Source organism: Ahaetulla prasina, chromosome 3 (assembly GCF_028640845.1).
Source record: "Ahaetulla prasina isolate Xishuangbanna chromosome 3, ASM2864084v1, whole genome shotgun sequence".
NCBI classification, from domain to species: domain Eukaryota; kingdom Metazoa; phylum Chordata; class Lepidosauria; order Squamata; family Colubridae; genus Ahaetulla; species Ahaetulla prasina.
In genome coordinates, this window is record NC_080541.1 from 202,622,961 (window position 1) to 202,639,158 (window position 16,198).

Consider the following 16,198-nt stretch of genomic DNA (forward strand, 5'->3'; position numbering starts at 1 on the left):
CACTTGGAATATTGCATCCAGTTTTGGTCGCCACGATGTAAAAAGATGTTGAGACTCTAGAAAGAGTGCAGAGAAGAGCAACAAAGATGATTAGGGACTGGAGGATAAAACATATGAAGAACGGTTGCAGGAACTGGGTATGTCTAGTTTAACAAAAGAAGGACTAGGGAGACATGATAGCAGTGTTCCAATATCTCAGGGGCTGCCACAGAGAAGTGGGAGTTGGGCTGTTCTCCAGAGCACCTGAGGGTAGAACAAGAAGCAATGGGTGGAAACTGATCAAGGAAAGAAGCAACTTAGAACTAAGGAGAAATTTCCTGACAGGTTAGAACAATTAATCAGTGGAACGACTTGCCTGCAGAAGTTGTGAATGCTCCAACACTGGAAATTTTTAAGAAAATGTTGGATAACCATCTGACTGAGATGGTGTAGGGTTTCCTGCCTGGGCAGGGGGTTGGACTAGAAGGCCTCCAAGGTCCCTTCCAACTCTGATGTTATGTTATGTTATGTTTGGAGGATTTCTTTAAATAATTATGAATTTGTTGCAGAAAAAAACTGAAGCTGCTTGAAAATTAATTGTGAAGAGTTTGCAGGGAAAAATATCCTTCATATTTTTAAACTAGGTAACAGGTATCAGAATTAATGGGGACATAATTGGCTCACTGTTTGAAAATGTGGTGTTGAATACTTTTTATCTTGCTAATATGTAATAAATCTAAATAAACTCCTGGATAATCTAACCCCTATTAATTGCCAATGGGCACCTTGTATTCATAGCCACTAAAGGTTGACAGGAGATTTGAAATTCTGGACCCCAGGTTTTTTATCTGTATCTCAGAAATAGCAGACCCTGCATTAGCATCAAATAAGACTCCAGCTACATTTCAAGTCCTGGTTTTAACCTATAACTTCTTTATGGCTTAGCTCCTCCAGTACTTTCAGGATTGCCTTTTCTAAGTTCAACCTAACTAATCCAGTATAGTCATCATGTGAGCGGTTACTCAGTCTCTCATTTTCAGTAGCATTTATGGCCATTTGCAGCATCCTGGTGTCATGTGACTGTGCTTTCCTTTGTTTGCCAAAAATTGGTTTTCCGGGGGGGGGGGGGGGGAAGCCCCATGGTGAACGGGTTTGCTTAATGACCGTGACATTTGCTCAACAACTGCCACAAAGAAGGGGCATCAGTAACATGATGACCTGTTTTACAACCATCACAATTGATAATGGGTAGGTTCCATTATGGTCATAAGTTGAGGACTATCAGAATTACTTTTTAAAGGATAGTAGGGTCACACTCACATATCGGGTGGCCAAATATCTTAAGTACAGAATTGCGCACAACTTTTAATTTGATATGCTGTTTTATTGTCCCATTGTTCCCCCCATGACATAACTAATGGCTGTATTAAACTATTTCTCTTTTTTAATGTAAAAGCTGCTCAAAGACTAGCCAGTTGGTAAAGGTATTTGAATTTGAGTGAGGATATATTCCAACCTCCCACTATCATTTCATTTCATTAGCACATGAAATCCTTTTAACAATTATATAAGTGAATCATATACAAGCAGAAAATGTGCACATTAAGATTAATAGTTTTTAGGATATAATACAATAAAATAGAATCCTAACAAAAATAATCTTACATATATGACTTTATAATGACATATATATTTTTATAATATGGCATTCCAAAATATGATAGACGAACTTCTAAAAATGCACTGCAAATAACTAGCAGTGGTGTAGAATAGAAAACTGATAAAATATTGATAGAAGCATTGATCAAGCAGCAGTAAAATAAAATGGTCCCACAACTCCAATTAGAAGAAACTTCTAATTAGTCTTTAGAGGGTTCCTCATTCATATTATCTTCAGCAAAATAAAAAGATCACACCTGAGATTTGATATATTTAGTTTTTCAAGTAAGAAAACAAGATAGAAACAGTATCCAACATCTCTTACATACTTCCAGTCTTTTTAGTGCAATGTAATCATGTAATAAATTACATAATTGCTTAAATTGCTACAATCCCAATACCTAAAATTATACTGGATTAAGTATAAAATGAACCTTGGAAAATCTGTTCAACATTATTATTATTTTATGTTTCATTTCAAAATAAATGACTATATTAGCCTCTGGAAGTATGTAGATGTTATCTTCACTGAAAGATATATCAGATGTGGACATTGTAACTGATATCCTTAAATTACCTTTCTATATGCTCTAGGAATTGCCACTGAAAAGTGTCCAGAAATTTCAGCTGATGCAAAATCCAGCAGCCAGACAGTTAACTGAAACATGTTATTGAGATCATATTACCTGCTCATACGAACTGTCATATTGACTTAAAAATGCTTGAGAGTGCAATAGTAATCTTGATTACCTTTAAGCATTAAATCAGTACTGTTAATTCCTATAACATGGCCAACTTGTTTTTAAAAATCTTTTTTTAAAAGTCTCTTCTATGTACTGCCAATTTCTTAAGTTTATCTAATGAAAATAAGAGAAGGCACCTTTTCTGTAACTGTGAAAAATTCAATCTGAAGATAAATAAAACTGACAAATAGGTTTTTTTAACAAATGTATGGTACCATACGTATCATGTAAAGAATTGCAATTATTGGATCTCAAAAAAGCTGTAAAGCTATAATTGATGAAAAATATAACTAAAATTTTAGACCTAAAGAAATCTTATGTAAAAAAGGTTACAATGTTCCAGGCTAGCTTAGAAAGAGAAATAAAAATAAGTAAGGACAAGATGGTGCACAGGAGTGTAGACTTATGAGTTGGGTAGTTAAAAGATTGAGACATTTTCCCTTTCTTTTATAATATTAAAATTTGAGAACTAATGAAAATAAATGGTATAAATCAGGGGTCTCAACCTTGGCAACTTTAAGACTTGTGGACTTCAACTCCCAGAACTCTGGGAGTTGAAGTCCACAAGTCTTAAAGTTGCCAAGGTTGGAGACCTCTGGTATAAATGTTGTGACAGATAAAAGGTAGTATTAATTTGACTATGTTAATGTCATTATTTATTTAATACATTTATATGGCCACCCATCTTGCATAAATGATTCTGGGAAGCTGACAATTAAAGTAGAATAAAAAGCAAGTAAAAAACAGCCACCAATATTGGAAACAACCTAAATAAAATAGCAGTTGAGAATTATCATGACATCACACGTTCAGTGTAACCATGACCAAGAAATGGGTTCAGCCATACTATTAGGGCCCCAGGCTTGATGGCAAAACCAGGTTTTTAATTCTCTGTGAAAACCTAGCAGAGTTGGGGCAAGTCTAATCTTTGGGGGAATAAAATCCCACTTCCCTCCACTCTACCCTGCCCTCCCCACTTGTCCTTAGATTTTAATGGTTGAATTTAATACCCAACATTAGTGCACAACAGAGACTTTCAATGGCAAATTTCAACTTTATACCACAAGTTGTAATTATTATATGCTTCTCATTCCATGACACTTTTAAAAAAATATCAGTAACAATGTACTATGAAGAACTAAATCACCATATTTCGGCACATATGAAAACACCCAGCTGCTTTGAGAAGTCTATAATGCTGGGAAGGGTGGAAGGAAGGAATCACCTTTGGCCAGATGGGTAGCATACAAGCCTGATAAATAAATAAAGGCAAGAGAAGAGAACAATGACCAGCAGCAAGATGGATTCAATGACAGTGACAATGGGTACACTGTTGGAAGGACCTAAAGAGTCAAATTGGGACAGATTGTACTGGAACCTATGGAGTCACTAAAAATCAATACCAATTTAATGGTACACAATCAGAGAACGAAGAGTTGTTCAATTTCCAAATGTAACCAAAACTATTGGTATTCTCAACTAAAATACCAGTTTGCTGTGAAAGAAATTGACACTGACAGCATCTACCATTCTTTAGTTCATATGGCACACACTTTGGGGAAAAGTTGAGAGGCACTAATATTTTTGGCTGTATCTGTACATCACTATATATGGATCCACGTACAAAATCAGATGGGCAGAGCATCACTGTAACAGTTAGATTTCATGGTGGAGACACTGGTGCTTGTTCCCAAGCAAAAACAGCATCACTAGTACATCCAGGGCATGACAGCAGGCAGGGGAAGAAACATTTTGCATTTCTCAGCATTGGAATATTTTTCAGATTTTCTGAGGACACATCAGAGAAATGAAGTGGACCTGTGCAGAGATTTGGATTTGAAAAACAAAATATCTTTTGGTGCATGAATGAAAGTGCAAGTACCACCTGTTGGAAATATCTTAAGTCAAATGTACATTTTCCAGGGTATACTAAGTTATGGAGGCCAGCCACAAAATCTTGGAAAAAATGCAGATGCTTTATGGTGTTCTCAAGAAGTGACACATAATGTATCTAATACACTCTGTCCTCTGAAGCTAGGTGTCTGTATAGTTCTAGCCCTTGAGTCCATCTTGTCCTAAAACAGTTTTTTTATTGATACATAGCCTTAGAAACATTACAGATCTGTGATGGCGAAACTATGGCACGCACGCCATTGGGCATGCGAGCTCAGCTCCAGCATGCGTATTTTCAGACCTTCTGGGCCCACCTCCAATAGGGAAATAGGCTATTTCCTATCTCTGGAGGGCCTGGTGGGGATGGGGAAGGCCCGTTTTTTGCTATCTTGCTCCAGAGCCTTTCAAGGAGCCGGGGGGGAGGCAAGATGGCCTTCTCCATCCCCCCAGAGGCTGAAAATGGCCCATTTGCCAACTTCCAGTCCCACAGATAGGCTCTCCTCAGGCTCCAGAGCCTTTCTAGGAGGCTGGGGAGGGTGAAAACGGCCTTCCCCACCCCCATGGAGGTCTTCCGGAGGCCGAAAATGGCCTGTTTGCCAACTTCTAGTCCCACAGCCTGGTGAGAGAAAAAAACAGGCCTACCAGGCCCACCGTGCCAAAAGCAGGGAGGGGGAGCATGGGGTATGTCACGTGAACATGCACGGGAGTGCATAGAATTATGAGTGAGGCCATGCGCATGCGCCCCTCCCCCTGTGCTCCCCCCGCTTTTGGCACGCAATGGCAAAAGGGTTCGCCATCACTGTTATAGATGGTCCAACAATGGTGCTCACTTTTTCTACTAGAGCACCCAACTAGTTCAGCTGTCTTGCCAAAGGATCTCTTTTAATATTAGTTCTATTATAACAAGTAACACATACAACTTCAGAATGGCTTCATTAACTAATTCAGAATAAAATAGTATTCTTAGTTGATTGGGTTGCAAAAATGTAAAAATCTTGAGTGGAGTTTGAATTAAAAATCTACACTTGCATTTTTGCAAAATCATTGATCATTTTTATTTTCCAGCAGTGCCCCTAATGCTAACCAGAATGAATACTGCACATACAGTCTTGATAGTTATTGCTAACGTATGTTGAAGTATATTAAACTTTGAACTTATTGAGCTTACTGAATTTTTGTATTACTTTATTTTGTACACTATCTGGGCCATTAGAGTGACAAGTTTAAAAAAAAACCTACCATATGCAATAGCATTCTTCCTAAAGTCCCCACAGATCCAATCTTAATATAACTATCTGACTTTTTCAGCAGACCCAGGGGCAGAGTAATTTGTAACCTCTCCCCAAGTGTTGATATTGATTTTAGCCAACTTGTCTTATAAGTTGCAAAACTGCTGTATTAACCCTAATGTAAGCTACATTTACTGTTTTTACTGTTATTGCCACACTGTTTTAATTTCTATTAACTTAATTTTAATGCTTTTAAGGAGGATTTGAAAATCCAATTTATACAATGAAGCAGTCTGATTAGTGGTGGTGGCCAAGAGCTAATGCTGAAAATGGCAGTAGGGTCGTTTTTAAATGTTATTAATAAAACTAGATGGCAGATAGATTTTAAGATTTTATAATTGTATAGTATTTTCATTTTGATTATAGATTTTTCATGTATATACTAATTTTGTTCCTTTTATATAATTTTAACTGCTCTTAATTCTAAAGTATTTATTTTTATTGTGATTGGATTGTGCCATGGTGATTGTACACATTGTACATAAACCTTTATTGCTTTGCTGTCTGTTGCTTACAGTTTCTATGGCAACTGAGACAGCCTGAAAGTCAAATAAATAAGCAAGTTTTATCAAGCATCATGGCTAGATCTTGAACCATATATAACAATTTCAATACTCATAAGGCATTTATATATAAATTATGTATAACATGTTTTTGGACTGAATCTCTTCATATCTTGCTATTGGCTATAATGGCTAGGATTTATGAAAACTGGAGTTCATCAAGATTTAAAGGACTCCACATTCCCCAACCTTGTTTTACGACACAGCAATCGAAGTGGTAGAGCACAAACTCTTCTAATAATTAACCATTAAATATAAACCAGCAGTGAATATATTACTGTATACACAAACATTGCTTAATAAACCTGATTTTTATAAATCAACTTTATAAATCAACTTTTATCAATGTACTAGAGTTATTGCTACGGAAGTTCCATTCCATTATTCTGAAAATTCTGTTCTAATATTTTCTTTCAACTTAAATAATTGATAATTTAGAATAGGGTAATGCAGAACTCTGTCCAAGGTTGATTGATTAGCCTGGAACTATTTGGCTGAGTAATTAGCAATTATCAGCAATTCTAATAATCTCACTGAAACCCCTTGCTAAACGTATTAACAAAGTAACTGTGTTATATACTGATTGAATGCACTGATTGTTAAAAATATAAAATGTAGTAACTCAAAGAGCACTGTAGAACATTACTACAGATATTAACAAAACATAATTATTCTTTAGATTAATGTATTTCTTCAAATGATGGTTAGCAGATTTTACATTATACATATTTAGATTTTACTTCCACACAATGTTTTCCATAAATCATACTGTTCCAAAACTGCCCCAAAAAGCCTCTTGGTAGAGCATCCTTGACGATAACTGCTCTCTTAGAACATGGCATGAAAGCTTTGATAGTGGGAATCTGGCCATTAGTTCTGAGAATTCTAAGCTGAATAATAATTAAGAGTCATTTTGTAGGGGAGATGAGTAGCATAAAAAATTAATAAGTAATTATTAAAGCAGGTGCAAAGACAAATAGTAATCTGGGCTTCTCTAAGAGATTGGAGCCTTGTGCTTACTTTACTATTTTTTGAATCTGGCTTTCTGCTATATACTAGAACTTTTTTTTTCTTTTTTTTAATTTGCATTTATATCCCGCCCTTCTCCGAAGACTCAGGGCGGCTTACACTATGTTAGCAATAGTCTTCATCCTATTTGTATATTTATATACAAAGTCAACTTATTGCCCCCAACAATCTGGGTCCTCATTTTACCTACCTTATAAAGGATGGAAGGCTGAGTCAACCTTGGGCCTGGTGGGACTAGAACCTGCAGTAATTGCAAGCAGCTGTGTTAATAACAGACTGTCTTAGCAGTCTGAGCCACCAGAGGCCCATTATATATGGTAAACCTGTTTTTGGTTTACTGATTTATGATGGGAATCAGAGGGAGAGAAAAGACCCTGTGTGCAGCTACTAGTCTAAAATGGATGTTATTCTTATGCATCAAAGCAAGTGATATTCAGAATAAATAGCAGCAATAATACTTAGACCAGGGGTGTCAAACTGGATCAGCATTGTAGTTCTCTATGGACCAGCCGGGGGGAGGGAGGAGACGGGACGGATGCCTCCTGCAGCACCCTGTTTTCAGCCTCCAAGACCTCCAGCAGCACTCTGCTGGCCAAAAATGGGACGAACGAAAGCCCAAGGAAGCCCCCGTGTGGCCCGTTTTCGGCCTCCCTGGCCTCTAGCAGCATTCTGCCAGCCAAAAACCGGCCATCTGTATGTGTGTATCTATTCCATCTATCTGTCCATCTGTATGTACATGTATGTGTATAAATATATATGCATTGTTTACTATCAGAAGTTCTTCAAGAATTTACTTATTTTTACAACAAAAAAAAATCTTAATTGAATAAAGTTAGAAATCAAGCAGCAATTTTCCTCTTAAACGTGACTGTCAAAGAATATTTGCTATAATCAGACAAACTGGAGCATTTAGATACTATCACAATTTCATTTACAACATGCAACATTGCTTCATAGCCACGACTTCTATTACCTGTTCTTTATTATTGCTGTTCAATAAGCCAGGTTTCTTTTTCTTTTTAATTGGGCTTGTTGATGAATCTTCAGGGGAATGACCATTAGAAGAGTGTGGTGGACTTGGAAACTTCCTTTTTTGAGCTGTACGTTCAGCAGAGCCAGGATCTTTTTAAAAAGGATTAAATAATTACAACACTGAAAAATCATACGATATTGCACTTTTTTTTTAAAAAGCATTTTAGTTTTGCCACTGATATAAAAGCAAGTGTTCTAGAGAAGTTCTACTGCCAATAGAAAGCATGAACAGAAATCTTAAATTAATTTTCATATTCACATGCAAATTTTTCAATAGTACGCATTTATGTCAGTTATCACATCAACTCACATCGTATCCTATGTTAATCATAAAATATATCCATCTATATCTACTGACTCCTTCCCCAACTAATATGGCTAACTAGCTAATCAGCACTGACTTAAAGCCTAAATTCAGGATACATGAAATGTACAGTCAAAATTAAACAGAAAATGTAGACATGCTGTGAAATGGGTTGGTTTAAAGCAGGGGTAGTCAACCTTTTTATACCTACCGCCCACTTTTGTATCTCTGTTAGTAGTAAAATTTTCTAACTGCCCACGGGTTCCACAGTAATGTGCCGTGTATCGTCATCTGTGCATGCCTCTCGCACATCGTGGATTGGGTTTGGGCGGGCCGCCGGTTACCAGCTCTGCTTGTCTGTTACAGCTGGGTGGTGTGGGGGGAGATGTATGCGCTATTCTGGGATGAGGCTCTTTTGTTTGCGGTCGCACTATAGCGCCATTTAGTTTTACTTATGTAACGTGAACTAAACTTATGCACGGGCAATACAAATAGTATATTTTCATAAATTTAAATTGTCACGAGGAATTTTATGAAAACCTAATGAAAATGTTTTTAAATAATACTATGGTTTTTTTTAAAAAAAGTCAATTAAATTAAAAAAAAAGGAAAGTGCTTCAGTATCGGACAAAACCCTTACCGCCCACCATGAAAGCTGGAATGCCCACTCCTGATAACTGAGATCAGGAAAGGTGTAACTCCTGGGTGTGGATGAGAGAGAAAACCTTATGTCAGGGGTGTCAAACTGGTAGCCCATGGGCCAGATGCATCATGCATCATGCCCACCCGAGCTTCGTAAATGGAAAAACTGTCACAAAACAACACATGATGGCAACATGACATGACACCAGTGCCTTATGTGAACTACCAGTAGCGATATAAAAGCCATAGCAATTGGGGAGGAATCAGAAGCAAAAACAGGCACATTCCTTGTTTAACTATAAGCATGATAGATAGATAGATAGATAGATAGATAGATAGATAGATAGATAGATAGATAGATGACAGATAGATAGATAGATAGATAGATAGATAGATAGATAGATAGATAGATAGATAGATAGAAGTACCAAAACACTTAACATCAGTTTCTATTTTAATTGAATAGCTAAGGGCAGGTTCACAAAACTAAAATAATTCAGTTTAATTCAGATGAAAAACACTAAACAAAACACAGTGACTTCATGAAACTTTTTCAATCCAGGTAAATTATTAGATTAGAATTCTGATACTGTCCAGTGTAATAATTCTTTATTTAGAATATTTCCTGAAAAATACTCCTCATAATATTCCATTTTAAATTATTATTTCTACATTGCCAGAGTGTTCCTAGACAATTAGTTCTATTACTATGAACAATTAATGACCAGCCACCCTTCATCTGTAAATTTAAGAGCTTGCAAAAATAGTTTAATACAGAGTGTAGAAGTATATAAGGAGAAATAACTACATGCAACTCCTTACTCTTTGCCCAATTTTAAAACTGTAAACAGTTAAACCACCTGGCCTCTTGTGGAACTGGAACAACAAATTCTAAATCCTTTCCCATAAAAAAACAACCAATGACTGGGTTTCTTTAGTTTGTGTTTCTAAACCACAATATTTCCCAGCATCTTATTACGTTAATAACATGTGAAGCAATGTAAATAAATACAGTAATCAAAATACATAAAATGAATAATATGCATTTTTCATAATACCTATTTTTTTCAAACAGAACAGAATAATTTGCTCTGGGAATTCAGTCCATATCTGAGATATATTTGAGACACAACAAAATCCTACATGTGAAAGAGTTACAACTGTTCCAAATAAATGAAATAATGTGGCTAAAAACAGATTTCTTGCCTATAAAAATCTGGATTGTCACTAAATGGTAGCAAAGACTTATAGAAAATCTAGCTAGTTGCTGCTATGTAACTATTATTCCATTTTTTAAGAGCCCAGATGTGGTAGACTTCCCCTTAATTTTCTTTCGACTAAAAAATAATTTGCTCTGGATAGTATCTTACTTGAAAGGATTATGAGGACAAATAAACTGCATTCATCTGGCACAAAGACATAACCTGTTTGATTAATTACCTCTTCTACTAGGGCCCTGATGGAGAATCTATGGCACGTGTGCCGGAAGTGGCACACAGAGCCATCTCTCCAAGCACATGACCTGTTGCCTGTTGCTCTTCTGGGTTCCGGGGTGCGTGCCAGCTGGTCTTCATGTGCATGGGAGCTCCAGAAACCGAAAGAGCAGCCACCCGGCGCATGCACGCATGAAGACCAGGTGGCCGCTGCGCATGCATGCACCGGAAACCAGAACATTATTTTCCCACCACGTGCATTAGCACACGGCTCTTTTGGTTTCCAGTGCTCCCTCGCATGTGAAGACCAGGTGGCCAGCATGCCAGAACCTGGAACAGCAAGGGGAGCAGAGCTGCCAGTCAGGATGGGCGGGCCAGGGCTTCCCTCCCTCCCCACCTGAGCGGGCTTCTTGCATGGCCCCAGCCCTCCAGCCCACATCACCGACACCCGACCGCAATCTGGAGCGCATGGCCAGCTCAGGCACACGGGGCAACGTTTGCTGGCTGGGCAGCTGCCTGCCCTGCCTGCTGGTCCTGCCACTGTGAGGGGTGAGGGGGTGGGAGCGGGAGCGGCAGCAATGCTCACACTGCTGTTTCCAGCTGGGATAATGGATCAGCCAGGAGGAAAAGGAGGCACCGCCATCGGGGAGTCAAGCTGCCCCAGAAGGGCTGGAGGAGAGTGCATCTCCTCATGCATGGAGATGCCGCCAAGGAGTAAGAGGTGTGCCGGCCGGGAAGCAGAAAGGCACTGCTGAAGGGTAAGAGGTGCACCGGCTGGGAAGCAGCTGGGAAGTGGGGGGACTGCAGTGGTTTATTCTCGATGACGGGCTGGCAGGGGCACTTAATCCTGGCCAAAGTTGGGGCGAAGCTCTCTTGCCTGCTGGCCCCCCCAACCTGAGCCCTGGGGAATGCCAACGCCCCTTCTCTCCGAGGCCAGGAAGGGGCTCTGGCTTTCCAGCAGAGGGAGGCAGCATTCCCCACCCAACTTTCCCTGTCCGGGGCTATGGAACCCGGTTGTAGGTGGGGATGTCCCAGGGAGGCGGGCAGGGAGATGCCCCCAAAAGGCCAGGTGGAGCTGTACATGTGCTGGTCTTCATGCAGGCATGCACGCCAGAAACCGGATGACCAGGTGGCCAGTGAGCATGCTGGAAACTGGAAGATCATTGCTCTTCCGGCTTCCGGCACGTGTGCTCCCATTTCAGTACACAGTACCAAAAAGATTCGTTTAACACTGTACTAGGGGCTACTTTAAAGTTATGTTTTAAAACAACACTTCAGTTTCTAATTTGCTTGTTGTCCACCTAATCTTGCAGACAGTTAGGAACGTGGATTCTCTCTTTACATGTGTAAAGATTCAACTACAGATTACATTCCTTCCAACATGGCTGGTTTCTACCAACAAGTAAAAAAAGGAAAAATAATAGCAGTTTCTTTCTGTTTGTTATAGGAATCAATTAGCAAAAGGACTGTGTCACTCATCTCTGCCTGGCTGTCAGCATTGACATCTTGAATGAAATTACCTTACATTATTTACAGTGCACAGTATATAGCAGAGAACAAAAAATTATTCATGAGCTGTACACACAGCCAAGACCAGCAAAGTAACTCTTTACATTTGAAGTCCAAAACAAAAACTGCCGCAAACAGACCAAAAAAACCTCCAATTAAGTTCAAGCATGCTCCTGGAGCAAAGTGCGTCATGGCTTATATCAAATGTTCACAATAGCATGAATAGAGAGTAGATACATACATACACACACACTATTCTAAGATTACTAACTTAACCAGCAATGTCTTAAATGCATCCTAAAGACTCCACAAACGGCTAAAAAATAATGCCGCAAGGAAAAACAAATGACACCAAAGCCCAAATCTCCAAGAGTCTACCAAATTCAAACAAGCCATTAGCATAGATTTAGGGGGGGGAGAGGAAGATAAATTATTTTTAATGATTTTTTTATCTTTCCTCACTATGGTAGTTAGAGGAGTGGCTATAAAAATGGTTTAGCTTGAGCTCACCAAAAGCAGGACGTGAAGCCTACTGATTTTAAGATCCAGAAGTTCCTCACAATGTACAGAGGCTTCCATTCCAAGTCCAACACCCAAAGAATGGAAACCAGCCAGAAAGTGGGACAGGAGGGGTCGGTAGTGTCAAAACCACTGGGATGAAATCCAAAGCATCCAGGAATATATCAGTAAGATGGCACCCAAAATGAGAATGTCTGAGGCAGCAGTAGAAATGGGAGGAATATCAAAAACAGGAAGTGCCATGGCAAACCAAAATCCTGCAGAAGACATAACTTTGCAGGTCACTGAGGTGACTAACATTGAAAAGTCTACCAGTAGCTGAAAAAGACAACACTTGATTATAGCAGCACGAGATCAGGCACTAAGCACCAGATCCATAAGACAGGGATCTACCAAAATAGACAGGACCTGAGGTGCAGATTATGCAGGGGGGACTCAAAGGAATCTAATACATAGTGGCAAGGTGTAATATGCAAGCAGGAACAATATAGACTGAATGGCAAAATCTAGGAGCCAGCACTCTATGTAGAAACATCAGCACAGGATATGGACTAGACCCTCCAAGTCCGGATGGGAGATTCCACAGATGGTAACGGAGAATAAAAGGGTTAAGATCCTGTGGGATTTCCAGATCCAGATGGACAGGCAGATAATGATCCATCAACCAGACATCCTAGTAGTAGACAAGAATCAGAAGACAACAGTGGTGATAGATGTAACAGTGTCAAGTGATAGCAACATCAGGAAGAAAAAGTATGAGAAACTGGAGAAGAATCAGGGCCTGAAGGAGGAACTAGAAAAGATGTGGAAACTAAAGGTTTAAGTGGTCCTAGCCATGGTAGGAGCACTTGTGGTACCTAAGTTGGGAGAGTCGCTCCAACAGAGATTCCTAAAGTCAGACATCCACAGCTTAGCCTTCTTACATTTCTATCTTTCATTTCTGTGTGTATTCATTACATCAATCTCCCAAACTCTACCATTTCGTTTATAGCTATTACATCCTTCTTCTCTCTTTTGGCTACACTATCTTTTTTTATTTCTAAGAGGCGGTGGTGAGACCTCTCCTCAAGAAGCCTTCCTTGGACCCAGCTGTTTTAGGGAATTACCGGCCTGTCTCCAATCTTTGCTTTACGGCGAAGGTTGTAGAGAGTGCGGTGGCATGTCAGCTACCCCAGTACCTGGATGAAGCTGTATCTAGACCCGTTCCAGTCCGGCTTCCGGCCCGGATACAGTACGGAGACAGCTTTGGTCGCGCTGGTGGATGATCTCTGGAGGGCCAGGGATAGGGGTTATTCCTCTGCCCTGGTCCTATTAGACCTCTCAGCGGCTTTTGATACCATCGACCATGGTATCCTGCTGCGCCGGTTGGAGGGGTTGGGAGTGGGAGGCACCGTTTATCGGTGGTTCTCCTCCTACCTCTCTGACCGGACGCAGACGGTGTTGACAGGGGGGCAGAGATCGACTCCGAGGTGCCTCATGTGTGGGGTGCCGCAGGGATCGATTCTCTCACCCCTCCTGTTCAACATCTATATGAAGCCGCTGGGTGAGATCATCAGTGGCTTTGGGGTGAGATACCAACTGTACGCTGATGATACTCAGCTGTACTTTTCCACCCCGGCCCACCCCAGCGAAGCTGTCGAAGTGCTGTCCCGGTGTTTGGAAGCCGTACGGGTCTGGATGGGGAGGAACAGGCTCAAACTTAATCCCTCCAAGACGGAGTGGCTGTGGATGCCGGCACCTCGGTACAGTCAGCTGCAGATGCGGCTGTCTATTGGGGGCGAGTCGTTGGCCCCGATGGAGAAGGTACGCAACTTGGGCGTGCTCCTGGATGGTCGGTTGTCCTTTGAAGATCATTTGACGACCGTCTCCAGGAGAGCTTTTTATCAGGTTCGCCTGATCCGCCAGTTGCGTCCCTTCCTGGACCGGGATGCCCTATGCACGGTCACTCATGCTCTCGTTATCTCTCGTCTGGACTACTGCAATGCTCTCTACATGGGGTTCCCCTTGAAGAGCATCCGGAGACTTCAGCTAGTCCAGAATGCGGCTACGCGGGTTATTGAGGGAGCAGTTCGAAGCTCCCACGTAACACCTATCCTGCGCAGACTGCACTGGCTACCTGTTGTTTTCCAGGTGCGCTTCAAGGTATTGGTTACCATCTTTAAAGCGCTCCATGGCTTAGGACCGGGCTACTTACGGGACCGTCTACTGCCGGCCTCTATCTCCCAGCGTCCGGTGCGTTCCCACAGAGAGGGACTCCTCAGGGTGCCGTCAGCCAAACAATGTCGACTGGCGGCCCCAGAGGGCCTTCTCTGTGGGGCTCACCCTGTGGAACGAGCTTCCCCGGGCTTGACAACTACCTGACCTCGGGACCTTTCGCATGAACTTAAAACTTATTTATTCCGTTTGGCTGGACTGGCTTGATTTTAAATTCTAAATTTTAAATTTTTAATTGTGGGTTTTAAATTCTGTAATTTTTATGGGGTATAAGGTTATTTTAAATTTTTTGGCTAATTTTGAATCAGTTTTTTAAGGGTTGTTTTAATTAAGGTGTATGTTTTTGTTTGTATTTTATTTGCCTGTTCACCGCCCTGAGTCCTTCGGGAGAAGGGCGGTATACAAATTAAAATATTATTATTATTATTATTATTATTATTATTATTATTATTATTATTATTATTATTATTATTATTATTATTATTATTATTAATGTGGTTGACCAAACACTGAAATTAAAAAAACTGCACATGAAGTTAGAAAATAGCTGTAACCATGCAACTGGTTCTTAGCTATAGTTCTCCCTCCCACAATAATAATTATGGCCTACCCTACAGTTATTGTGAATAGTTTACTGTTTGCCTAAGGGAACAGTTTAAAAAAATATAGCATAACAATAAGCATATTTCATTATCTAACTAGCAGAAATCAATTCTTTTAAGTTTTCTAATTTTCTATACACAATATATAATGAACCACCAAAAGACTGGAAGTAAGTTAATAATACGGATTATGTTATGCAAATGCTATCTGTAAAGCTTTGACCTTCAATCTGGGAAGGACAACTAACACAGAATGATCATCAATGACTATGAACCTCTGAGGGAGATGCCTTCTCTTCTTCAAATATAGATACGAACCCTATGCATTAAATCCATTAATGTACTATCAGGGTCATATGATTGTGATTTGCAATCTTCTGTGCCAGCTTCCAACAAGAAAAGTCAATGGGAAAGTTGCAAGTTGGATCAAGTGAGGTTCTTCCTTAAGGACCCACAGAGTCCTCATTGACTAGAACCAGGAGTGCAGTAATATGTTTTCTTTTGATTAATGATCATGTCTGTTAACAAGAGTTTCTGATCCCAACTAGCATCATTAAGTGTATTATACCTGTATTATAACCAAACAGAAGGCAGAAGAAAAAACAGAAGAAACAAGAGCTGAATATGAGTAAATTCAAGGCAGATATTTATTGTGTTATTTCCAGATGGCAATAAAGAATTCTTAGATTATAGAATCAAGTTTAATAGCTACATGATAAAGTTTCATAGAAATTGTAGATCTTAGAAGTTTTGTGACAAAAAGTGTAAAGTAAATCTTGGATACAATT

General features: G+C 39.8%; 1 protein-coding gene across 6 annotated transcripts in view; it reads right to left on the reverse strand.

The window, feature by feature from the left end:
* ZMYND8 (zinc finger MYND-type containing 8) overlaps window positions 1–16,198 on the reverse strand; it is a 109,589-nt gene that overhangs the window by 48,128 nt on the left and 45,263 nt on the right. For all 6 annotated transcript variants that reach the window (XM_058177530.1, XM_058177531.1, XM_058177534.1 and 3 more), the window contains one exon: window positions 8,129–8,277. In XM_058177530.1, coding sequence (XP_058033513.1) covers window positions 8,129–8,277 — 149 coding nt within the window. The remainder of the gene's footprint in view (window positions 1–8,128; window positions 8,278–16,198) is intronic.